The sequence below is a fragment of the Dama dama genome, chromosome 15 (genome assembly GCF_033118175.1).
Source record: "Dama dama isolate Ldn47 chromosome 15, ASM3311817v1, whole genome shotgun sequence".
NCBI classification, from domain to species: Eukaryota; Metazoa; Chordata; class Mammalia; order Artiodactyla; family Cervidae; genus Dama; species Dama dama.
Genome location: NC_083695.1, coordinates 33,850,680 through 33,876,613, shown reverse-complemented (window position 1 = coordinate 33,876,613; position 25,934 = coordinate 33,850,680). Strand labels below are relative to the sequence as shown.

At 38.5% G+C, this 25,934-nt stretch overlaps 1 protein-coding gene across 6 annotated transcripts in view; it reads right to left on the bottom strand.

The window, feature by feature from the left end:
- The window catches only part of KAT6B (lysine acetyltransferase 6B), a 181,047-nt gene that overhangs the window by 20,684 nt on the left and 134,429 nt on the right, over nucleotides 1–25,934 (bottom strand). For all 6 annotated transcript variants that reach the window (XM_061161890.1, XM_061161889.1, XM_061161893.1 and 3 more), the window contains 4 exons: nucleotides 24,297–24,412; nucleotides 22,195–22,336; nucleotides 18,867–19,028; nucleotides 15,597–15,690 (listed from right to left, as the gene is read on the bottom strand). In XM_061161890.1, the coding sequence (XP_061017873.1) occupies nucleotides 15,597–15,690; nucleotides 18,867–19,028; nucleotides 22,195–22,336; nucleotides 24,297–24,412 (514 nt within the window). The remainder of the gene's footprint in view (nucleotides 1–15,596; nucleotides 15,691–18,866; nucleotides 19,029–22,194; nucleotides 22,337–24,296; nucleotides 24,413–25,934) is intronic.

Sequence of the window (25,934 nt, the reverse complement as noted above, 5' to 3'; positions counted from 1 at the left end):
ATATTAATATTGGTGGTTTAGTTGCTAAGTCGTGTCTGACTCTAGTGGCCCCATAGACTGTAGCCTGCCAGGCTCCTCTGTCCATGGGATTCTCCAGGCAAGAATATTGCAGTGGGTTGCCATTTCCTTCTCCAGGGGATCTTCCAACCCAGGAACTGAACCCAGGTCTCATGCATTGCAGCCAGATTCTTTACTGACTGAGCTATGAGGGAACTGTACTAATATTAATATATTGTATATATATTAACAATATGTTAACATTAGCACAGTTTTTGCCACAGTATTCCTAGTATTAAACCCGTAAGCCTTTATACTCTGTGGTCACTGGTAATCAAAAAATGTCCATCCAACTTTCAAAAGGTCGGGACTGTTTAGCAGTGTGTTCAGCAGTGGAATGCCCACTGTTCTAGGCACTTTTCTAGTTAGGTTGTGGACAGACACTACATTTTCCAAATTTAATAAGGAAAAAAGCTTTGGGAGTTTAATTTGTTAACCAGTATGCAACTGTTGAACACAAGAACCACAAACTACGTAAATAACAGGAATTCAAATAGATATGTTAACAGCTAAAGTTCATTTTTAAGAATCAATTCAATATGCTACATGCAAGCAATCAATTACACTGCAATCATCATTTACAAATCAAAGTATAATGCGGATACTCATGGGGGTATACACAACTAGGTGGAAGTTTGTGATTACGGACGAACAGACTGAAAGTGTAAATTATGTGACTGTCTGTTGTAATTACCCTGCTTGAGAACCAAAAGAAACTTCCTGTATAATTTTGCTGGAGAATGGGGATCAAGATACAGAATTGCTTTTTAGCTGGTTTTAACCCTTCAACAGCTATTTAATTATGTGTGATGAGGTCAAAGAAAGTTTATGCTTAATTTATGAAAAGTCGGCAGGGAGGTATTTCAAAGTAATCCTCTGAAAAGCTCCAGATTATTCACGAAAACTCATGATTTCTCTTCCTCTTCAAGAAAGATTTATCTAAATTATCTGGTAAAATAAACAACATTTAAAACAAATTCACAGGCGTCATTAAATTTATTTCCTCTCTAAAAACATTCATTATGGTCTGTAAGTTCTTAACTGGATGCAACTAAAACTTGCAGGGGTAGAAGGCTGTCAGAGTCCTCAGATGGCTCTTCTGCTTTGGTAGGGAAAAAAAAATTTCATTAGCTTCCTTAAATTCATGGGGAAAAGCTCCAATACTGGGCAAACCACAGGGAAGGACTTCTAATCTACAGAAAATCATCTGCTTCTTTAGAAGGAGGAAGCCTGCTTTTGCAACAAATAATCAGCAGAATCTACTCTCATTTTAAGACATTCTAGCCTTTTTCCTTACCTGTCTTAAAAATCTAACTTTTAAACATCTTTTCTCTTCTGTAAGCACTGTTTCTAGTGCCTAAAAATCTGCCCCAAATATCAGAATGCTGAACACTCAGCATTCTTGGTGGAAGGAAGGGCAATTTCCTACACTTACAATGTCTGCCAGTATTGCTTTCCCTCATCTTGGATCAAAAAAAAGAAAAAAAGTGTGGGGGGCTTCCCCCCACACACAAAAAAAGAAAAAAAGTGTGGCTCAGTGGTAAGGAATCTGCCTGCCAATCAGTGCAGGAGACACAAGTCTGTTCCCTGATCCTGGAAGATACCACGTGCCATGGTCACTAAGCCCATGTGGCGTAACGACTGAGCCTGTGCTCTACAAGAGAGGCCACTGCAATGAGCAGCCAATGCACCCCAGCTAGAGGAAGCCTGCGTGCAGCAACAAAGACCCAGTGCAGCCAAAAATTAAAAACAAAAAAGTAAATAAAATAAACAAATTAAGTTATTTAAAAAAAAAAAAGAAACAACAAGGAAAGAAGAGAGGGAAGGTGGGGGGTGGAGGAAAGAAAGCAGCAAGGAAGGGAGGGAGGGAAGAGAAAAGGAAGAAAAATCCCAATGCTGCAGTGTCTCTTCTTTACCTCTTTGGTCTTTCCATTCCATATTCTCTCCTCAGTTCACCCCTATTCTGCACAGTCATTCCTTGCCTGAATCCGCTATTTTATCACCTGTGTTAACATACAGCCCTTCATTTATGTTTCTCTAGGCTTAAGAGTAGAAGCATAGTTTACAGGAGTGCTGTTTTTCTAACGGACCTAACATTTGAGAGGCTATGATTCTAGTAAATTTCAGGATATTTCCTTCACGTAAAAATGATTCCACATAGCACTGAAATATACACATCACAATGTGTAAGATACTGGCTAGTGGGAAGCTGCTGGTTAGCACAGCAAGCTCAGGCTGGTGCTCTGTGACAACCTGTGAGGTGGGATGGGAGGCAGACACAGCAGGGAGGGGATGCGCGTAGACTTATGGCTGGTTCACGTTGCTGTACATGGAAACCATCGCAACATTGCAAAGCAATTATCCTCCAATTAAAAATAAAAAGTAAATGATCCTGCAAAGTCTGACATAAAGGTGATGCCGATATACCAAATACACTTGTGTGTGCTAAGTCGCTTCAGTCATGTCTGACTTTTTGTAACCCCACAGACTGCAGCCTGTCAGGCTCCTCTGCCATGGAGATTCTCTAGGCAAGAATACTGAAGTGGGTCGCCATGCCCTTATCCAGGGGATCTTCTGACCCAGGGAGTGAACCCACGTCTCTTATGTGTCTCGTACTGGCAGGTTCTTAACCAGGAGCGCCACCTGGGAATTCCCTTATACTCATGTAAAAGTCTAAGCTCTAAAACAGATACCATAGGGCGTGATCTTCTATTTCAAGAACATCACTTTCTTTAAAAAACAAACAACAACAAAAAAAGCAAAAGTAACACACAGAGACATATTAAACAAACATATACAGCTTAATAAGATTATCATAAGGCAACCGCCCTTGTAACCATCTCCCGGGATCAAGAAGTAGAAGCTTCCCAGCTCGCACGCTGCAAACCTCCCATCTGTCCCATCCTGTTTACCCTTCTCCTTTCTTCCTCATAAGCAACCACAATCATGACTGATAGTAATCTCTTGTGTTTCTTTATACTTTTATTACCAAAATATCGCCCCCCAAGGACATATGCAAATATATTGTGTATAGTGAGGTCAACTTGCATTATATTTTCCCTCAAGATTTCAGCAACTTTTTTCAATACCTTCTACTATATAATCACACTGCATGTTTTTTTCAATGTGGAAAAATGCATAACTGAATTATTCTTAATCCACCAAACTATTTTAAAGCACTTTATAAACATTAATTTAAAACAATTTTGTTGAAAAAAAGGAGCTCCTCTATGGTGTTAGCTCAAAGCAGGACTCATTGTGAGTAAGTATAAAACAAGGTTCTTATATTGGTAAACATGAAAATGCAGCACCAATATTAGAGTAGAAACACATTGAACACAAATCCATGGGGGAGAAAAAAAAAATCAGGTTTCTAACTAGTATTTTCCTAACAGAATTCTAAACAATGTAAGAAAACTGCTTTACCCAAAACAAATTGATATAAAAAAAACTTCTGGGGGTACTCTTCCTACCCCCTTCTGATGTCTATGTCAGAAGCTTTCTCTATCTCCTTTATACTTTAATAAAACTAAAAAAAAAATTCTGCTTTACAATCAAATTTTAAACATATTATTTAGAAATTCCCTCGAGAGAGGATGTTATCAAACTATTATCTTAGAATATTCTACTTCAAACATACTACTACAAGCTGCAAAACATGTTTACAAAGAAGAGTTCCCTTGAAACCAAAACCAGGTATAGCACTAATTTCAACCAACTGGAACAAAATCTTTCTTGCTCTTGGTTAAATAATGAAAAAATGCTTCCTCTGCATATATCTTAGCTGGGAAAATGGAAACGGAAGTTGGAAGCATTTCCTCCTCTGCAGTGATGCAGCCCAAGTGTGCCTCGCACGCACGGCATACACTGGGTGGGTGGGGAGCATCCTCAGTGTGCTCATTTCCTGTGAGCAAGAACGAGATCATTCATCCTGATGTTTTCATCACCAAGGCTCACCCCAGCAGAGTGCAAAGCATGCTGGCTGAAGGAAAGGATGAAGGGATCAATGAATGGGAAAAAAAAAAGCAAAAAACCAAAGATGGAGAGATCTGAGATCTGGCTGGGTCAGTCGGACAGGGGCTGTCACTGACACAGAGAGGAGGACAGACTACATTTTGGGCGTTCATTATTTCACTCTCTCAGCAAACTTTTTGTGGGCTCGCCTGTGAGTATGACACTGCTCGTGGCTTGGGGTAAATCAGTAAACAAGTCCTGGCCCCCGTGACAGTGTTGCCAGTGAAGTGAAAGTCGCTCAGTCGTGTCCGATTCTTTGCAACCCCATGGACTATACATACAGTCAATGGAATTCTCCAGACCAGACCAGGATACTGGAGTGGGTTCCCTTCTCCAGGGGATCTTCCCAACCCAGGGATCGAACCCAGGTCTCCTGCATTGCAGGTGGATTCTTTACCAGCTGAGTCACAGGGAAGTCCAAGAATGCTGGAGTGGGTAGCCTATCCCTTCTCCAGTAGATCTTCCAGACCCAGGAATTGAACTAGGGTCTCCTGCATTGCAGGCGGATTTTTTACCAACTAAGCTATCAGGGAAGCCTTGACGGTGTTGCCAAGTTCTCTTTATTCTTGAAGGCTAGGTTTTCTCATACTAACTCCTGGAATGGAGCTTGCCCAGTAGTGGGATTCAAAACTACTCACTGCAAATGCTGGTCAATGTAAACAATTCAACCAGGCAAAAGACTTGTTAAAAAAAAATCCACCTGCATGCCAAAACTTGAAACATTCTCAGCTATGTAAGGCAAAATGGTAGTTGCAGATCGTATGTTTCATATTTACAATGTTTTCATTGATGCATGAATACAAACTATTCTTTAAGAGCTATTTATTTGCTCTTATTTATGACAAGCTTAGTTAAAAAAAATACATAAATAAATCGTCAGCTGCACTGCCTCATGCAAGTCATTTCAATGCATTCAATAACAGTCACCCTCTGAATAAATCACTGAAGAGCTCAATTTTCAACCTTGATGTTATCTTTAGCATATTAAAATATACTGTACTTCAGCCCAGCGTAATAAAGCAGTCATGACAAAGGCTCCTAGTACAACATATTATAATGAGAAAATAAGGAAAAATAGTCATTTCCCTTATTATATTATAAACTAGAATCCTATTAAAAGATATGTCATCATTATATTTGATTACACAGGTCAAAACATGTCTTCCAAAACCCAGCCAAAGTCTGAGGATACAGCTGCTGGTTCTATCTTGCAACAAGTGTCATGGTGGAGGTGGGGGGAGCAGCTCCTATCTTAGAAAAGGCCATAAAGGACTTGAGCACCATTTCAAAAGCATAATTTATTATTCCTTAATGGTTGCTCTGCCTGTGCTCACCACGGGAGGAGAGCTGCTGGGAAAGCTCTGCAAAGAAAGAAACTTTCGTGACAGTTTCTTAGGACTAAAGTTGGAATTTTCCTTCCAAAATAAATGCATGAAGAAACAAATTATCTGATGAAAGTAGGAAAAGATAAATATCTCTTTGACCAACTGTGTGTAAATGTGCATTTTGTCACAGCTCTCAATTCTCTGCTCAAGGTTTATAGTAGATAACTGACAGCTTCCTTTCTGATGCAACTTATATGATTCTAAGACAGAGGCTGCCCTTGAACAAAAATACCAGACCTCAACAGAAGGCAGGGTGTACACAACATCATTTGGAAGAGAGCAAACCACACCTAATTAATCATATTCTAATAAGATAAAATTCTTCCTAAGAATCACATGTGAGAAGAGAAAGTATATTAAGAAAGTTCTTCCTGAGGTAGTTCATTTAACATTTATTCAATAAATAATAAAGACCTATTCAGTGCCAGGGGCTTCTCTGATGGGTCAGCAATAAAGAACACACCTCCTGATACCGGAGATGTGAGTTTGATCCCTGGGTTGGGAAAAGCCCCTGGAGAAGGGCATAGCAGCCCACTCCAGTATTCTTTCCTGGAAAGTTCCATGGACAGAGGAGCCTGGTGGGCTATAGTCCAAGGGGTTGCAAAAGACTTGGACATGACAGAGCATCTAAACAACAACAATTCAGTGCCAGGCTCTTATGGGGGTGAGATTACAGAAGAGAACAAAGACTCTACCTCCATGATGGACAATAAGCTATGAATATATAAAAGACATATGCAACTTTCTAAATGACTTTGCACTTACTCAGCCTAGAGCACTTTTTTTTTTTAATAGTGCCATTGAAGAAAAAAGAAAAAATATTAAATAAAAATCACAAAAGTAGGTAAATAGCACATGTTCAAACATACAGCTCCTTTATTCAATTTGCTTAACTCCTCACAGGCGGTCAGAGTGTTTCAGTCAGATCATGTACCTAAGACACACTGCCATGGTCTCTTAAAACATCTTTGATGCTTGGCTTGTGGGGCTCATAAATAGGGGAAAGTGAAAATATTTACCCTATAACCTACCCAGCAGAGTTTATGCCCCAGGGAGTGCTGCATGGCCTCTACCCCAAAAGGGAGAAGATAATATTCACATGCCTGCCAGGGTAAAAGGATGAGGCTGCTCAGGGTGATGTGACTAGAGCTACGAAGACTGCAACATCTCTGGCTACCTGGTCCAGTTCCTGGGTCACTTGTTGGAAAGTGTAGCCCTAAGTTGACCATAATAGTGCAGAGACGCCAAGAGACCCTCACTAGAGCAGTGGGGTATCTCACCAGGGCCTGTCACGCTAAGGATCCAGCTCTTGGGGAGAATCTGTTTGTCCTGAAATTGTACTCAACTTGGCCTCAGAGAGAAGCTAGTGACTCCCGTCCAGTCCTGGTTCTTTAGAATTTACTAACAGGTAAAATGTGGCACACTGGAACCCAACCAACTGGATTCCTAAATTAAAACTCCTATTTTCTACAGGAGACAGGCCAGTCAGTATCCGAAATTTTGTTCTAAAAAAAGCATGCAATTTTCAGGTAGGATGAAGTTAATCTAAATTTTTGTTTAATAGTTTTCTTAAGTTTTACTTAAACTGTGTTGTGAAAAGTTTGTAAGTGGTAGCTCTTTTAAAGTAATCTATTGAAGGCTGACTGTTAAAACTAAAAGTTGCTAGCTGGTAACCAGAACTACTATGAGATGTATCCTGGTATTTAGATATATAACATTTAAGCTAGGGGCTAGCATCTAAGATATAGGAGAAGACATTTTCTCTTTGAGAGAGGTAACATGGTTAATATCACCAACATCATATTAACTTTCAACATCACAATATTCTAGGTAGAGATGCAGCATGTGACTTTCTAATTCTGCCTGATGGACCTAGAAAGGCAGAGGAGTAGGGAGAGAAGGTGCTTTCTTGTCTAAGCGGTGTTTTCTCAAGAAATCAGCCGAGAGGTATAAAGAGGCTAAAGGAAAGACAAGACTGGGACTGGACTCTCTAAACTACCTAAGAGATCTCTTGTCACTAGAACCAGATCAGGGAAAGAATGAGGGCATGGAAAGTTAATCTGTTACTTCTCAGTGAGAATGAAACTAGCTATTAAATGGTACCCAGAAGCATCCTTTCTTAAAAGTTTATTCTATTTCTTATTTTCTTTAAATCCAGGTGTGTGGACTCCTTAAGAATAAGACTTAAATCCAGTCTCATTCTTAAGAAAAGTGAACAAGGACACTGCTAACCACACTGGGGACATGACCAAGTTCATAACTTGTAGGCACAAAACTGGGTCATTTGCACACATCTTCTAGCAGCACACACTAATGACAGATTGAATTTGTAAACAGTATACATTCCTCATGAAAATTGAGGGGAAACCTCTCGACATACAAAATCATAGAAAAGATCAGCAAAGGTAATTTCTGGAAATAAGTACCTATCTCATTCCATCATTCATATTTCCTCTAGAGCAAGTTCTGTTCCAGGAAGGACAACCCTGATACATCGTACAGTATTTTAATACTGAGTAGAGAAAGCCAAGAATCGAAGCTGCTTACAAACTTTTATGATTAGCCTACAAACAAACAGTTGTTTTTAAAATGACTGACTGAAGGTAACGTTAACTGATAATTTATGTAACTGAAAAGCTTGTCATCTGTATACTAGTCTCAAGGAAACTGTAGATTTAAGTTTGTAGACTCCTGGACCCAACTGTCATCTACTCTTTATAGCTCCTTCCCCTAAGAGTAAGTAAAGTCTGAAACAAAGAAGAAAAAGTTAATGTAAGATTTAGAATTCTTATGATTCAAATTAGTATGTTTATTTTAAATTAGGAAAGAATACTGAATTTCATCAAATGCCTTTTCTCATTTGTACTAAACCACCCCTCTGGTTATCCTTTGTTTTCGCATTGATTTTTCTCCATCAGTGCTCCAGTCTCTCTAGCTTAAAAACAAAAAAACCTACTGCCCTTGATAATTAAGCTTTTTGAATCTACTTCTTTAAATTTCACTTATACCCAATCCTTGAAAGGATACTTTTTACACCTCATCTTAACCTTCTTCTATGGGGTACTGAACAGTGGCTCGAGTGATCTTAGACAAGTTTCCCAGTGTCTCTGTGCCATCGAAAGAGAGGTAACTGTAACCCACTGAGGGTATCTGCAAGGATTAAGCGAGTCTGTGTAATTTGGGTTACAGTACCTCATATATGGCTTTCCAGGTGGTGCTAGTGGTTAAGAACCCACCTGCCAATTCAGGAGACTTAAGAGATGCAGGTTCAGTCCTGGTCGGGAAGAGCCCCTGAAGGAGGGCACGGCAACCCACTTCAGTACTCTTGCCTGGAGACTGCCATGGACAGAGAAGCCTGGCGGGCTACAGTCCATAGGGTCACAAAGAGTCGGACATGACTGAGGCGACTTAGCATGTACCTGACACATGGTAAGCGCTTTAGAAATGTCAGCTATGATAATGGATACTGTTGTTGTTGAAATGTTGACCTCTTTTGGCTTACTTTTCCTACTTCTGGACCCTTTACAATGAGGTTAAAAACACACATCTCAACATGTGATGTGAGGACAGACTCCTATGACAGTGACTGACACATATTAGACACTTAATAAATGTCAGCACTGTTGCTGCCATCAATGATTTTCCTTTTCTGCACATTTTGTGTTCATGACTTCTGCTCATTTTCCCATTAGGGTTTATGTTTTAACACTATCAAAACCTTTACTTTTATATTTGTTTAAATACTACAGATAACAAAACTTCGCCTGGTACATTTGTTGCAAACATCTTTCCTGTTTGCCTTTAAATATTAAAATTTTCCCACATAGGAGTTTTGCATTATTATACAGTGAAGTTTGTCTATTTTTTTGTGTGTGATTTCTTTCATTTTCTTAATGCTTAGGATGTCCACGACCATCTAAAGACCAGATATATAATTAGATATCCTTTCTTTTACTTTCTAAATGTTCTTTTTGTTGTTAATCTCTAAGTCTTTAATCTACCTAGAGTTTCTTTTGTTGTTACCTAAATATCTAAAATGCTTCTGTACATGCTCACACTTTTGAATATGCTGTTTCCTCAGCCTGGAATGTTTTCACTTTAACTTCTCAAGCCACGAGCTCTCAATATCTATTGTAGAAACATACTGTCCAACAATTGATGTCTCCTCAGTGAACTTAATTAACCACCCAGCAAGAGCTGTGTCTTCATTTCTCTTGCTTGTGTTTACCTGAGTGTAGACTAGGGTGTCCCAATCAACAAGGCTGAGTGAAGAGGTAAGAAATGAATCTTTTCTCATCCTTCTTCATTATCCAGTTCAGAATCAGATAAATGCGCTTACACAAACACACAAGTATGTGCTTTTGCCAGCCTGTTTCACCACTACCTGGCACAGTGTTCTGCAACCTACTGCTGAATCAGCTGTTTTCCCTGGGTCTCTCCTGGGTCAGCACAGGAGCCTGGGTTTTGTATCCTGCTCCCCATGCAGGGTTTCGGCTCTGCAGGCTTAAGTAAAAGACGGTTCGTCACTGCCCATCCATTGCCCCACCAAGCACAGTCCTACACAAATGAAGGTATATACAACAGATTATCACTGCTCCATAAGTATTTGTACCAAAGGAAACAATGAAAGGATAAACAGAAACTAATAAGACTGTGACCTGCAGAAAAGGCTCAGGAATGGGACTGAGGAAGGAGTAACACTTCTTTGAGTATACGCTTTAATACAGTTTCAACTTTGAAAATCATGTTGTGCTATATTCTTAACATTTGAAAACAGTTGTACTCAGGGTAAAGTCATGAAGAACTATATTCAAATACTGACCTCTCATTAGAAGGTCTGTTTTATACAGTGATGTGATTAGCAATCCTAAAATGATTTAATGTATATTCTAGGACTAAGCACATTAATAAATACACTGTAGGTAATGGAAGTCAGGTTTCTCACTACCAGAGAAGAGAGTTGCAAATACAATAATATGGAAGGATAGACTAAAACTCTGCAGAGGTGTTGATCTGGAATACAAAGCTCAGTGAACTCATAACAGGGATGTGTGTGTGTGTATACACATACACACATAAACATATATCTCTTCTTTCCTAGCTCTTCCCCCTTGAGAGGCCCTAGAAGCAGGGACACCCCAGTAGCAGTACTGACACCTAGGTGCTCAGATCTTGGCTTTTACATTGTTTTCCACCATAAAGAATAAAAGACTTTTAAAATAGAAATGTGTGATTCCAGGGCTAGGTCAGAGAGAGAATAAGATGAATCTGGCATATCATGTTTGTTGTACCAGAAGGTAAGGAAGGATCAGATATGTTAGAAGGACACAGGCGCCAGTCTGAAGCAGTTTGCACAGAATAAATCTGGGGCAATTTGAATATCAAAATAAATAATGGCAGCTACAGGATATAATCCATAGAATAAAATAAAAATTCATTAAGTACTCCATAATTATATAAATTATAAAGAATAATGAGATAAATGAAGTGATTATTTAACTAAAAAATTAATAAAGGACGCTCTGGGCTTCCCCGGTAGCTCAGCTGGTAAAGAATCTGCTTGCAATGCAGGAGACCTGGGTTTGATCCCTGGGTTGGGAAGAAGGGAACAGCTACTCACTCCAGTGTTCTGGCCTGGAGAATTACACAGACCGTATAGTCCATGGAAGAGTCACAAAGAGTCAGACGTGACCGAGCGACTTTCACTTTCTTTCACTTTCCTTACAGCATATATCAACAAGTAGATCATACATTGGGGCTTTAAAAATCATTATCTGGTAACTACCAAAGTAATAAAGAGTTTTAGATAAGAATCATAAATAAACACTAAAAGTAGTAGGTGAAAATTGGATGAGAAACAGGATATTTACATAATTCCAAAGTATCTTCTTACTAGGATATTACTCATTACAAAGGGAAAAATGTTATTCTATAGTGAAGAAATCTGAAAGGCACCATCTTACACTGTAATAGGTCAAAGAAATGATCATGTGATTCTGCTAGGAGGTGCTCGGGAGGACCCAGCATCACTTCTGTATCTTCCTGCCAAAACATCGAGAACTCCAATCTACTTATGAGGAAACATCAAACAAGCCCAAACTGAGGGACAACGTTCAAAAAAATGCTCTGTATACTTCAAAAATGTCAAAGTAACAACAAAACAAAACAAAAAATGACTAAGGTGTTATTCCAAATAACTCAAGAGATATAATAACTCAATATGCTATCCTGGACTGGGAAAAAAAATTTTTTTTTCCCCCTGGAAAGGACATAAGTGAAAACTGGCAACATTTGAAATTTGAACAAGATAGATGGATTAGATAACAGATAATGCTGAATCAACGTTAATTTCTTGGTTTTGATAATTTATGGTTTTGTATGACAGCATCTTTTTTATTTTTATTTTAAAGAAAAACACACTGAAATGGTATAAGGGTAAAGGTGCAACAGGTCTGTAATTTACTCTCCAATGATTCTGGAAAAGAAATACAGAATGACAGAGGGGGACGGGAGGGAGCGAGAGGAAGACTGAGAATAATACAGCAAAAAGCAAATGTGACAAAATCTGGGGAACTGGGGTGGAGTAGATGGGAACTTTGCTCTAAGTCTGAGAGTACTTCAAAATTGAAGGGAAAGCAGTGAGCTGGAAAGGCACCGCTGGGTGGCTCTGGCAGCAGGGACACGCTACTGCCTCACCCTGGGAGGCTTGGAAGCAGGAATCACAGCAGTTTTGAGGGAAGGGGGCTTCTCTGGAGTTCTGAGATGTCTGGTGTGGACGGAGAGTGGTATGTGTGTGTGTGTGGACACAGAGAAGGGGAGGACTTTAAAATTTTCTAACTGAGGGAGAGAGGGAAATCTTAGAAAGCAGGAGAGAAAGAGAAATAGAGCATCAGCTTCAACCCATGATAAGCCTCTCCTTCCGCTATCCACTTCCGACTGAAGTTTTGGGCAGAGTTACAAAACCTGTTAGTTGGTTTATGAGCAGACTGGGAGTAGGTGCCCTTAGTCACTTGGGCCAATCTGCAGAAGACCTCTCAGAAAGCCCTGCTCTGACACATCCCAGACAAGCTGTCCTAGGAAGACACACACAATAACATTATTCCAAGGACAGCATTTGGTCCCGGGATGACCATTCCATTTCTTGAGAACAGTGTTCAGAGTTTTAGATTCACAGTTCTTTATATTCACTCATCATTTTGTGCCCATATCTATAATCCTGTGTGCCAGCGGGCAGCTGGGCAGTGCACAGCTTTCCTTCTATTGGTGTCTTGTTTTAGCTTCCTGAACCAGTAGTTATTGTAGACCAAATAAAGATTTCCTGCCTTACAACCTTCTTTAAATTACTGAAAATACCTGCCCAGACCAAAAGACCCTCAGGCTCATGTACAAGTAGAAATAAAATAAATTTAACCCTTAAAAGGTTCCTTTAAAAAAACAGAGCAGATTTTAGAAAACCTGTAACTCCGGTTATCAGTTTTGCCCTGAGTTCTGAATTGTAAGGTCAATAAGGATTATGCGAGGCCATGGGGTTTATCTCCTCCTTCTGCAAAAGACTGGATCTAATCATTATAGAAAGATATTTATCTACTATTATTTTAAGTAACTCCAAATGAGGAGAGGCTATCAATTTTGATAGCAGCCTACTCTATCTTCTTTCAAACGTGTGTAGCCAAGGAATTATTTTTTGGTTTTAAATTGAATTTGTTTGGTTTATACTAGTCCCCATTTTCTTTGAGCACTATAAAATTCTTCCCCCGATCTCTTCTCTGAAGAAACAGCACCAGTCCCCTTTCAGCTTTATTCAAATCATTCACCATACTTCTTAACCCACTCCAGTGCAAGATGATGCCAAGGGTACATGAATGAGAAAATCTAAAATGACACATTTTAGCATTGCATTGCCTGGCTGCACCCTAATGGATGGCATTCATCATGATGGCTTTGAGCCATCCAGATAGATTCCACTGTGTTCCCTAGTTGTTTTAAGAAACAGAGTAGACTCTAATACAGTTTTCACTAAAATGGTTAACATAAAGATTTGGCATTTGTTCCTGGGTTGTTATTTTATGCAGAAGGCCTCAGTACCAGATCATGCTGAACAAATAAGTGGCTACTATATTTAGAGACCTGCATTTTTACCTGGTAAGTACCAGTCTCTTTTAAACCTTAGGTAGAAAATCATCATGGGCAGTGACCATATCACTTTGGAGATTCCATTCAAACGAGCAAAAATACATCTAATGCAGATTACTGAGTGCTCTGCCCTACTGAATAAAAAGAAGGTGTCCAAGGAGCTTAGAGCAAGCTGGAAGCATGACACTTGTATCAAATAATTACTACAAAAGAACAAATTGGATCCAAGTGCTACACTGTGGAGATAAAGAGCCAAGAAAAAAACAGGATGTAACTCTGGGAGATGGGATCAAAAAGGAGGCGGAGGCTCAAAAGGGAGGGCATATATGTATACTTACAGCTGATTTACCTGGTTGTGCAGCAGAAACTAACACAACATCGTAAAGCAATTATCCTCCAATTAAGAAAAAAATAGAAAGGAGGTTCTTGAGCCAGTTCTTAACAATGGGTAGGATTTTGAATAGACTGAGGCTAGAAAAGGAGGAAGTGGCCATTTAAGGAAGGCTCCGCACAGACAATGGAAATATGGGAACCTGCTCAGAGTATTTGAGGAAATGGAGGTTAATATAAAACATAATACATGAAAAAGCTGCAAAGAGAGGCTGGAACTAGCTGTTGGAAGATCAGGAATACTGAACTAAACAGGCTGCCTTACTCTGTAAGCATGCAAATACTATCCAAAATTTAAGGCTCAAGTGGCTGCGAGGCATACCAAAAATTATTAGGAACAACTTGTGAACGGTGGCCACAAAAAATTCCAAAATAAAACAATTGGATTTGCCTGTAGAACACATTACAACTGGGATGGAAAAATAAAATGGTGAACTTCTGGTAAGGTGACCTTTCATGGGATAACTAGATCAAGAAAGAAGAGTAAGACTAAGGTAATTAATTAATGACTAGAAATATCATCTGAAAATATAAAAACAATCAATTAAAATACTTCAAAGAAGAATACTATCTTTCAATGTCAATAAATTATACAAATCAGTCCAACACTGCTATATAGTTATATTTTACACCCAAACTTTCATATTTCAACATCTAATAATATAGATTTACACTCAACACGTTGCTTCATGGTTTTCCTTGAGTATATTTACATTTTGGTTTTGCATCTGATGTACCTTATGAAGATTACATGATTTGCTGTGTTTTCCTTCTTTCAGTTTAAACTCTGGTAATGAAGAAGCACACAGTTCCTAGTGACAGATTTTCACATGGTCAGAAGTGATTACTATCATGAGATACCTGGTCTTCCTGTTATCTGGATATTTTGAATCAAATTTCCAAATACAGCTTTAATACAGTATTTACACATCCAATCTAATATAAACAAAGGAGGAAAAAACGACCAATTTTCTTTAAGCATTATTTTATGCATACTTTAAAGTAGCATTCCGATTTTCATCGAGGACACTCAGCAGATACAAATGTGTATAAAAAGTATTACTTGGGCAATCTTTAAATACAAACATTTCCATAGTAATTTCCGTAATAGACAAGGGAAATTGACAAAACAAGATATTTATTTCTACTAGACAGGCTCCAAGGACAGCCTACCTAAAGAATTGTTTTTCTAAATAGAAACCCCCCTCACTCCGTTTCTGCTCTGTACTGCACAAGATTATAGGCAGAATTTCAGAAAGCTGAAAATCCTTTTAAATAACACTTCCTCTGGCTTTAATCACAAATAATTGCCTCTTTTGGTGCTAATGAGCATGAGCCTCACAGAATGGAATGTAATTCTGCCGGTTCATTCAGGGTAATGGTTTTGTGAGCTGGTGACACTGCGAGAGATGGGGTCTCAATTTCCTAGAGTACAATAGTGAGCAGCAATACATTTTTCATTTGAGGAAGGCTTTCTAATCTATGTAAATATAAGTAGAAAACCCATTATCTATTGATAAAAACAACAAAGTAGGTTAAATAAAGTTTTATGTACTACTCTCCTTTAATAGCAATCAGCTCCCTGGATCATGAAAGTAAATAAAGTATTTCACTTACTGAAATCAATGAGAAACCGTCCAAATCCTTGCCTTTGGTGCTGGGGCATGATCATTATGCAGGAGACATTATACTTCTGCTGGCAAAGTTTTTCCTGAGGGAAGGAGAAACAGATCAAGTATGTCAGAGCACTGCTAAAGTGGGCAATTCCCTGCACCTGCCGCTGTCCATATACCACGGTCCACTACGGTGAGCCGACGTGTTAGGTCAGGATCAAGCAGAATAACTCGACCATCTTAATCAATCAAACTATCAGCTAACAACAAACTACGCACTCGAGGCATGCCTCTCAATTATATCTTTATTCTTGAAAGTCAGCACCATGAAATATGAATAAAGAATCCAAGGAAATGTGAGTCAAAATGAAACAGCACAGTATGGAAGAAAGGTTTTCTATGCTCAAACAACCTGGGAGATGGGCAGGGGGAGTGGGGGAAGATTCAGAGAGTCACGCAGCAGGATCAGTTAAGAATGCCTTGTTAAAGGCCACAGTGAAACTAAAACAGTGTCTGTGTGGGTAGACTTGCACAAATACATTTCTCTTATGAATAAACAGTCAAAGTAAAATGCTGGAGAAATAATCTGTATTTCAAAGAAGGACAACAAACAAAAAGACAACAGCAACAAGAAATCCCAAGCCTCCAAACCAAACTGAGGCCAACATATTACCAACAGTCTGAAACCAGGAAGAAGACTGGAGAGAATATAGTGGAAATGGTTCTTGTAGTTCAGGGAAAATTTGCAATTTTCATGGGCTATGGCATCAGAGCAGCAACATTTTCTTCACGGTACATAGAAGCCGCCAAAACCTACACAGAGAAGATCTGGAAAAGGCTTTTGAGGTTGTGAATGCTCTGGCCAACTATAAACCACAAATTAGATTAACCACAAATGGTACTAACCACATCAAAGAATTACTTTGGAACACCCAGATCTTTAATGAACCTATTTGAAAGATCACAGGAAATGGTGGAGTAAAAAACACTACAGGGCAGAATTAAAGATTTCTTTGTGAAAAAGATGTGCTCCCGACTTTAGCACATTTGAAGCTGTCTGTGGAGTCTCCAATAAATGAGTAAGAAATAATGTATGTCAATTTTCCTAAGAAACTGGATGGCCCCATCACTGGATGTGTACATCCATGGCAAAGATTCAAATAATTAGTCTGTTTTGCAAAGTCAGACAAACTGGTCACTGTCTCTAAAAAGAGGTGTACTCTGAGTTAAAGGATTCATCCTCAACACAAGTCTTTTCTTTATTTCAAACTATTTTTTCCTGTATGATATTTTTGGAAATCTAACGCATAAGTGGTCCTTTCCCCCCATCCTTGCCCCCTGCCTTTAAACACATGTTACCACAGCTAAATTCTAAACAACTGCTCCCTCTTTCCTTCCTGTTTTGAGTCATCTATTACATGCTTAGAAAGATATATGCATGTAATGATTTATACTAAACTTTTCTATTTTCTAGGTCATCTTGGCCATTCTTTGGCTATAACATCTAGAATTTGGTTTAATCCCAAAGGGCCACAGTCCTTCAAACTCCAACTGACATGTTAGAATATGGCTTAATTTGCATCTAGTCTTTTAACATAGCTGCTTTTTAGATTAATTTTTGTTTTACTGCAGTTGCAAAGGATATTTTAATATTCCGAGTATGGTAAGACATGACGGTAGTTGCTGCCATACTATAAAAGAAACAGGGACAAAATGAAAAAAGTTTAGCTTGTTCTAAGTAAAGTGTTAGGAGAAGAAAATGGCAACCCACTCCAGTATTGTTGCCTGGAAAATTCCATGGACAGCAGAGCCTGGCACCCTATAGTTCATGTGGTCGAAAAGAGTCAGACAGGACTGAGCATTCATGCAAATAAAAATGTTGGGCGCCCTGTGACAAAGAGAAGACTTAAACCTCCAGAGTTACTGTGAACCGAAGACCTAGAGGTCAACTCAACACAAGGCAGGACAATGTCAATAAGCATCACTATCTGTTTTAAAATGCACATAGATTTAGAGAAACACCATTTTCAAACAGAAAGGACAGTCATGACCATTATTCTTTTTAATTCTTTGGACAAAAAATTAAAATTCTTTTAAATTCTTTGGACACATCTATACAGAAGGTAAAATGTTCTATAAATTATATAAATTTCCTAGTTATTGCTTTCCCTTGTATTAATCTCTATCATCTGTAACCTATAAAAGTTAATAGTCTTCTTTTTCATTTTAGAGCTTTATCAAATACATGGATTAAAATGTTGAGGCTGTTTCCCATGACTGCTGTCACTTATTCCTATTTTTGTTTACAGTCTCTGGGTTGTTTTTTAAATTTAGAAAAACTTCTGTATGCCAAGCTTTGACCTTCCATGAAAATGGCAATTCCATTAGGTATTCCATTATGCAACAGTAGATTAATTGGAATTCACTTATCACCTAATATGTAAACATATATCGTAAAATAAATAAGCTAAAGGATTTGGAGCATTTATATTCTGCCCGAGAAATCTTAAAATTACCATTCTGGCATATTAAACTATTTCCTAGCTACCTAAGAAAATTTAAGGTTAGCCTGATAAATGTCTCCAAACTCAGATTCCTTTTATTGCATATGAGTTAATGTATCTCAGAAGCCTTTGATCAGAAGAATGTGAGAGAACTGCTCTGAACCACGTGAAAAAGACAAACTATAGGCACTCAATATGTCAAGGGCTCCCCTATGTTAACAGCTGGAGATACTTGGGCTTTCTAAAGCTGAGGCTACTTTAGATCTTAAAACAATAGCGCAGAGAGTAAGAGACGAAAGAGTAAAACCAGCCATTTTATCAACTTAACTGTCCAAATGCCAATGTTCCAACTCACTGAGATACTGATGACCACAGAGGGAATGCAACAAGGAGAAAACAGAATTATCTTTTAAATGCTACATTATACTGAAACCTTCATGTTGATACCACTTAGGGGGAAAGGGGAACTAAGCTTAACATTTAGAAAATGAAAGATGGTAGGTGGTCTGCAAGGCAGTAATTATAACATTACATGAACGCTGACAGTCAACACAGCAAACAGTGCTGAGGTCTTTTACACACCTCCTAGGCGCAATGCTTATGGTTTTTGTGTGTGTGTTTTCTTAATGAGCTCTGAATAAGAATCTGAGCTTTTCAGAAACATGTCATTTATTCAAATCAGAGTCATAAAAAGGCCCTGTTTGAAGAATTGGACTCTACCAAAAACATCCTGAAAAAGAAAATGAAGGTCATACTGGCTCTTGTTTTACCTTAGAGAAGTATCCAACTAGATGACAGCCCTTTTCATCATTTTTTGTAAGGACATAAAAAAGGAATGGCTCAACATCATAATACAATGTTTTGTGGTCCAGGAAGAGCTTGGCTAACAAGCAAAGGTTTTGGCAATAAATTTTGCTCATATTCCCATCAACCTAGCAAAGAGAAACAGACAACATTATTTAACATAAAAATACCACTCAATATAAAACTGTTTCTTTTATATGGTATTTTGGAAAGCATATAATTTTTTTTTTCAAATCCCAAACTAAACAATTAACACACTCCATTAACCAAGAAAGTTTACCAGAAAATAGCTGTCATTTGGCAAATCAGAATTCCACCTTTTCTCCTTAAATTGGGGTAAATTTAAGGTAGCTTAAATTTCTCTTTACACTTCCTGAAGAAAGGCCACACATTGGTAACAAAGGAGTAATTTTTATTTACTATTTATTACAACTAAAAAATGATTAGGCATGCCTTCTCTGTTTGAACCAAGTAAACTTGAATTAAAGAAATGTAAACCAATCAAAATGCTGCTTGAGTTAAGTTAAACTTCATGTTGTTTCCAAAGGGCTTCACATAAAATAAACTGTATTATTCTGACTCCTCAGAAACGTGGATTCGCAAAAGAGGCTTCCATTTTGGTTTTATCCCAAGCATTATTTTAAACATAATTGGAAAAGATAAAATTCCTATGTTGGGAACACTTAGAGAAAGTGAGATGAATTTTAACCCACAGTAACTACCATGACGACAGTTTACTTCTCAAAGTAAAAGAGTCAAGCTGTGACCCTGATGGTTACAGACAGGAGGCGAGGCACAGATGCCAATTTCGTTGATCAAATGTAGTTACTTGTTGAAAACAGAAAGCACAGCAGATTCAAGAAGAATTTCCCTAGCACTTTTCTTATGGGAAATGGATATTTGCTAACCAGAGCTCTTTGACAATGAACTTGATCATTCTTGAGCCTCCTGTGGACCATACCGGTTCTCATAATGCACAGATTATTTTTAGACTTCATATAATCATTTCCCTTGGATGATACCTAGGTCCCACACATGGCAACATGATCAAATATGGGCAACGGGCACAGAGGATACAATTCTCTCTTTAATTAAAGGAAGTTTTCGGGAGTATGGTCCTTTTGAAAATGGTAGTATATTACAAAAAGGAAAGACAGAGATGTATGTATCCCTGAACCAGAAAAACAGAGAGATGACAATGCTGAAAAGTCTTACCAGTTGTGAAAGATCTAATATGACATGCTTTCAAGAGGGATATAGAAAAGATAGCAAAGTAGTAATCTGTGATTATTATTTACTTATGTTATGTTACTAAGGACACTGCAAAGACAAGTTTCCCACATACTGTGTGGGAATAATACTCTTAGTATTAACTCAGATTCTAAAATAGGTACCTTGGCACTTATCCAATCCAATTCCTTCAGTTATTTTTATGAGTAAAAAATTTACAGATCTGCTTCTGATTTTTCCCTTCTTATCTATGTACGGTCCCAAAGTACCTACCCTGAAATAGAGCATTCTCATTAGCCTAACAAGATTGATTCTCTTACCCCAAGAAGACTTTTCCTGGATTTATGAGAGGTTCACCCCCTCTGGCAGAGTTATGCAGATTTATTTAACAATTACTTAAAGCCAACAATGTGTTCTGTCCTTTGAGAAACAATGAGACACTGATTTTCATTTTATTTTGGTTAGAAGAAAGCTTCCAAGGCATCAAGGAAGGAGCCAACAGTTAAGTTAAACTTGTGACATTCATGAATTAAGCTTCAACTGAGAACAGCTCTGTTGTCTCCACTGGTTGGGGCTGGCCCGTTAGCATCCCAAGACGAACACCAGGACGGCAACTGGCTTTTGCCTTTCCCTTTGGCACAGTGGTTCTCACTGTGGGTGCTCTTTGTCCTCTAAGGGACACTGGCTACGTCTGGATATTCTGATTGGAGGGGGTTTGAGCTACTGGCATTTAGTGGGTACGGGCCAGGGAGGCTGCTGAACCCCCTACAAGGCCCCCTACACCAAAGAACCATCCAGCCCGAAACATAAGCAGGCCCCAGGGTGACAGACCGTGTGCCCCCCGTTTAGTAAGAACACACACATCAAACCTTCCCAGCAACAACACCCTTCTCCCTTCAAGCGTGCCGAAAGAGCCCGACTTAACCAGGAAGAGGGGCTTCAAAAAATCCTAAGACACAATACATGTGTTTTCTGGTGAGCCTTGGGAAAAAGCAGTAGGCCCAACACTGTCTGAGAGAGGGAGCCTGATCCATGTGAGAAACCTAGGCATGACCCTCCCCTACATTAAATTTAATGCAAGACATTACAGACCAGAATTATAGAGAAATGTGGGGTAGAATAATAAATTTCTAATCTGAACAACTCTGAAAAAGAGAACCCTACAGTAAAACTATTTTAGAGAAAGAGATCATATCTGCTGTGCAGGGAAGGCTTGTTCTGAGCACTCAGGAATGAACACCATGACTGAGATGAGTAACAGAAATGATAATCAGGCAGGGTGATGGCAGCGCTCAACCAGAGTGGGAGAACTGAGAAGGCCTGTGAATAGGCAATAACAGGAAAGAAAGGCATGGCCTCCTCAAGGAACAAGTGACTCAGCTAAACTGGATCCCTGCAATTGACAACAGAACATGATCAAACAATGAAACAATATACCGGCAAAGATCTTCTGCTACTAAATCAATTCTGAAAACACAAAATGTCTTCAAGAACACGCAATTACAGACACATGGCCACAAGGGGCTCCTGTGAACAGCAGGGTTCTCCAGGGGTGGCCACTGACCCAGACTGGGAAGGGAGGGAGTCCCAACATCTGCTGAGGTCTCACCAAAAGGATTATCCACCCTGCCAAGAAGTGGATGGAAACACAGGTGGTTGTGTATTGAGGAGATATGTACAGCTGCTCAATTCCCTGGAAGAGTGAGCACCTGCCAGACATTGGCTGGAGCTGCTGAACAAAGCTAATTTCTCCTGCCAAAGAGAGTAGAATTTACAAAGAGCTAAGGAGATCATAAATTCACTGGTGAATATATCTGGTGCAGACAGGGATTTGGGAGAAGACAAAAAAGTTAATGTGATGAAGTAGGAATTCATCATCAATCTCAAAGGTTGCTTAACATGGTTAGCACAACACTTCAAAATATGGAGATATTTGAAAAAGCACTCTGAATTTCAGTGCCAAAACTGAATAAACTTTGTACCTTCTATGAACAAATCAGTACATAGTCAACAATTAGAAGCACTAGGTTTCCAATGCTGAGTTTTTTATTTACACATGCTTACCTCAAATACTGAAAGGTCTTTCCTTCGGTAAATTTCATTTGCTGGAGGATGAAACCATCCACATTTCTTTGAGTGTCTTAATAATATATTTTTACTTTTCATATATTTAAGACAGAATTCACACAGGTAAAGCTTTGGTAATCTGTTGAAAGTTTAAAACCAAAGAATATAATCTGATTGGTTATTCCTTTCAGGGGGAAATATTAAACATTGTTCAATTCTCTCTAAGCCATAAAAAGGTGGTATAATATTATTTGAAAGAAGTAGTTTAAAAAAGGAAAAAGAAAGCCAGTAGTAGACAGAATGTACAAACTTTACACTATTTTTCAATCTAATAATATTTGCTGTCTTTACTGTGCGAACAAATCAGCTCTTTCCTTAGAAATGTCCTATAGAAAAAAGGTTTTCAGACTTGGAACTATGACTAAAAAAAATGGCATCCTGTCATCCATGCATATTTTTCAAGTTTCACCCTTAATGTCATGATTTCAATATTACAAATAATCAGTGGTGTAACGATAACAATCTTTTCAGACAGAAGTGAACTCATTATTTTTAAAATGATCTGTGTACTTATAAGACAGGGAAGTCCTAGAATTTAGCTGTCTCCATTTCTCATGAATGAGGTAGCTTTAAGGTTACTATCAGTTATACACAATCTAAAGCACTAAATGCAGTCAAGTCAAATGACTTTATCTGTTCCTACCAATTCCACTGACTCTGAGTAACATTAGACAATTTCTCACTTCTGCTGGCTTTTTCTCCACCTCAGAAATGACACCATTTTGTTAACCAGCGCCCTGTCATGCTTAGGTGGACACTGCTTGTATTTACAAGAGAATGCCTGGAAGCATTCTCAAGGGCTTTGGGATATAAACATGGGGAGAAGGGTTTTGGGGAGAACTAGACAGACTCATCAGAGAAATCTCAAATCTTGGATTCATGTACAAAATTTATCCAAAGCTCTCAGAACAACATGACTTATGATTACCCATACATATAAAAGCTCATTGGTGTTTGGTGTTTTTCAAAAACTGTTTAGGAACACGGAGCTGAGCGATGTGAACTGGGAAGAGAAACCAAAACCCCTGACTCTTAGTCTGCCACTTAACTTCTAGAAATCCTCCCCATTTTCTCCAGTTAGATGACTGGGCAGATGCCCATGAGAAAGAGAAAAGGGTGAAATCTATTCTAGAAGAAAAGTAAATTTGTGATTACCGAACTTTGCAGGCTAAAGGATTTGAGAAGATACTAATGAAGTATGCCCTGACATACCTGAAGGAAAAAAAATCTGTTCACAAAACACCCATTTTTAGATACATTAGTTCAAGACAATTTCACAGCTAATCTTAGTTCAGGACAAAAGAAAATCCTAGTACCATTATTTTCTCTTCATTTTTAACAAGTCAGTCACAGATGGCTTAAAAGTCAAGACTTAGGGAAGAATCTCTTAAGGCTACCCACTCCCACCTATTTTCTTCTGTATTTCCTTTTTTTTGCTATGTGTGCTAAGTGCTAAGCTGCTTTAGTTATGTCTGACTCTTGCGACCCTATGGACTGTAGCCCTCCAAGCCCCTGTGTCCATGGGACTCTCCAGACAAGAATACTGGAGTGGGTTGCCAATTCCTCCTCCAGGTCTTTTGCTCCAATTTATGTAAAAAAACAACAAAAAAAGAATACTTGACAATAAAATGCCAGAAATCAGAGATAAAACTAGCAGGCCTAATTAGGAAAATGAAAAAGGCAACCAAGAAGAAACTACCAAATACCTTACAATGGCTAATTTTTTTTTCCTTGATTTGGTTTCTTACATAAACAGTATTTCCCCAGTAATCAAGAGAGGAAAAAATGGACTGAAAGTTAAAAGACAAAATTTACAACACTGGTGTTACTAACGAGTATAAGGTGTTTATATAGAACATTGAGTGCTATAAGAAGGTGCTGATGAAAGTAATAGTTTTGGAAACACCTGAAACTGACACTCAAAATTTATGTCTCACAAATCACCTAATTTCAGTTTTAGAAGGCTCTTTCCTACATATGAGACATTAAGGCTGTATACCTATTCCATTATAGGTATAGGTAAAGGCCTATTCCATTACCTTGCATATTCCTGTGGGTAAGGCGAGGAGTACCAGGTTTGGATTTCATATTTCCCAAATTCTATTACAGAAGGGTACCGGCCACAGTCTTCTACTCCACTTTCACACTCTATTTTCTGTCAGAAAGAAAAAAAAAAACAGAAGTCTCAGAAGAGGATTTCTTCACTTACACTTTGGTTCTCTCACCAGTGGCTATAAAAATCTACCAATGCTAATCATAATTGTGAATTTTCATATTGTTGAAAAAAAAATCATAAGCCCTTGTGAAACAATAGTCAACTTTGTATCATATTTATATATAAACAAATACTCTTTAAGAAACAGTATTACCAATATAGGAAAAAATGAGTACCTGTTAAAACATACAAAGGTCTATGAACAGTCAATGATCTGCTACAATGTATTAAAACTGAGGAAATTCTAAGATGATGTGGCTATTACATACTGTCACACTGTTAACAGTTCCTGTTTCTCCACCAAGTAATATTTACCCCAACTGTAATTAAATAATCAATTTGAAGTCTGCAGTTTGACACCCATCTCCTTCTACTCTCATGCAGGAGGTTAGAACTTTGCCTGCCTTATTCATCGGGACATTCCCAGGGTCTAGCCCAGTGCCTGACACAGCCAAGAAATGTTCTTGAATGGAAAAGTCAGGGTTACTGGGTTGGATAGAAAGGGCTTTAGGTTTAGCAGTAACTTTTAGGTAATTGCTTGCTGTTCATCATGCTTAAATATGAATGCCAGATACAATCTCCCAAAGTGGTAACATTTAAGGACTTCAAACCTCAGTGACTGGGGGGAGGGGGGGGTGCGGGTTGGGGGCGGGGTGAGATGGGATACATATTATCTTAGCCAAAGGGAAAAACACTACAAAGAATGTAGAATGAGAAATGGAAGTATCCAATGGCCCCTCAAGGAGAAATAAGCACAAGTATTTAGTCCAAGTGGTTTCTACTAAAACTAAAAGCTCAAGAGCCTTCAGACAGACCCCTACTCCCCACAAAAGGAAGTGGGGTAGAGCAGGTAATCTATCCATAAATATCGTGCTCTGATAATGTGATCTTGTTCAGCTGCTAAATCATGTCTGACTCTTTGTGACCCAATGGACTGCAGCATGCCAGGCTTCCCTGTCTTTCACTATCTCCCAGAGCTGGCTCAAATTAATGTCCACTGAGTCAGTGATGCTATCTAACCATCTCATCCTAGGACGCCCTCATCTACTTTTACCTTCAATTTTTCTCAGCATCACAGTCTTTTCCAATGAGTAGGCTACTAAATGTGATCTACTAACAGAAAAACTCACAATCCATAATAAATTTGTTTCTGAGAAGTCCAACAGCCCTTCCTTTCAATGTTTTGGTGAAAATAAGCTAAGTAGAGTTACTCTCTTAGGGAAATCATTTAAAAGAAATTACTGGACATTGAAAATAAGAGTAATTACAACTGATCATGCAACACAACATTGTCTTCACCAATGCCCAGGACTTAAAATCAGGAGATGTTTTTCGTATTGCTGGCCATCTGTGCTGGAAGAAGCACTGGTCAATTTAAAAGTGATTTCTTCTCTCAGTGAACTATTTAAAAGGGCTATTTTCTTAATTTGAGCAAGAATAATCAGAAATCTATTTCTTTACC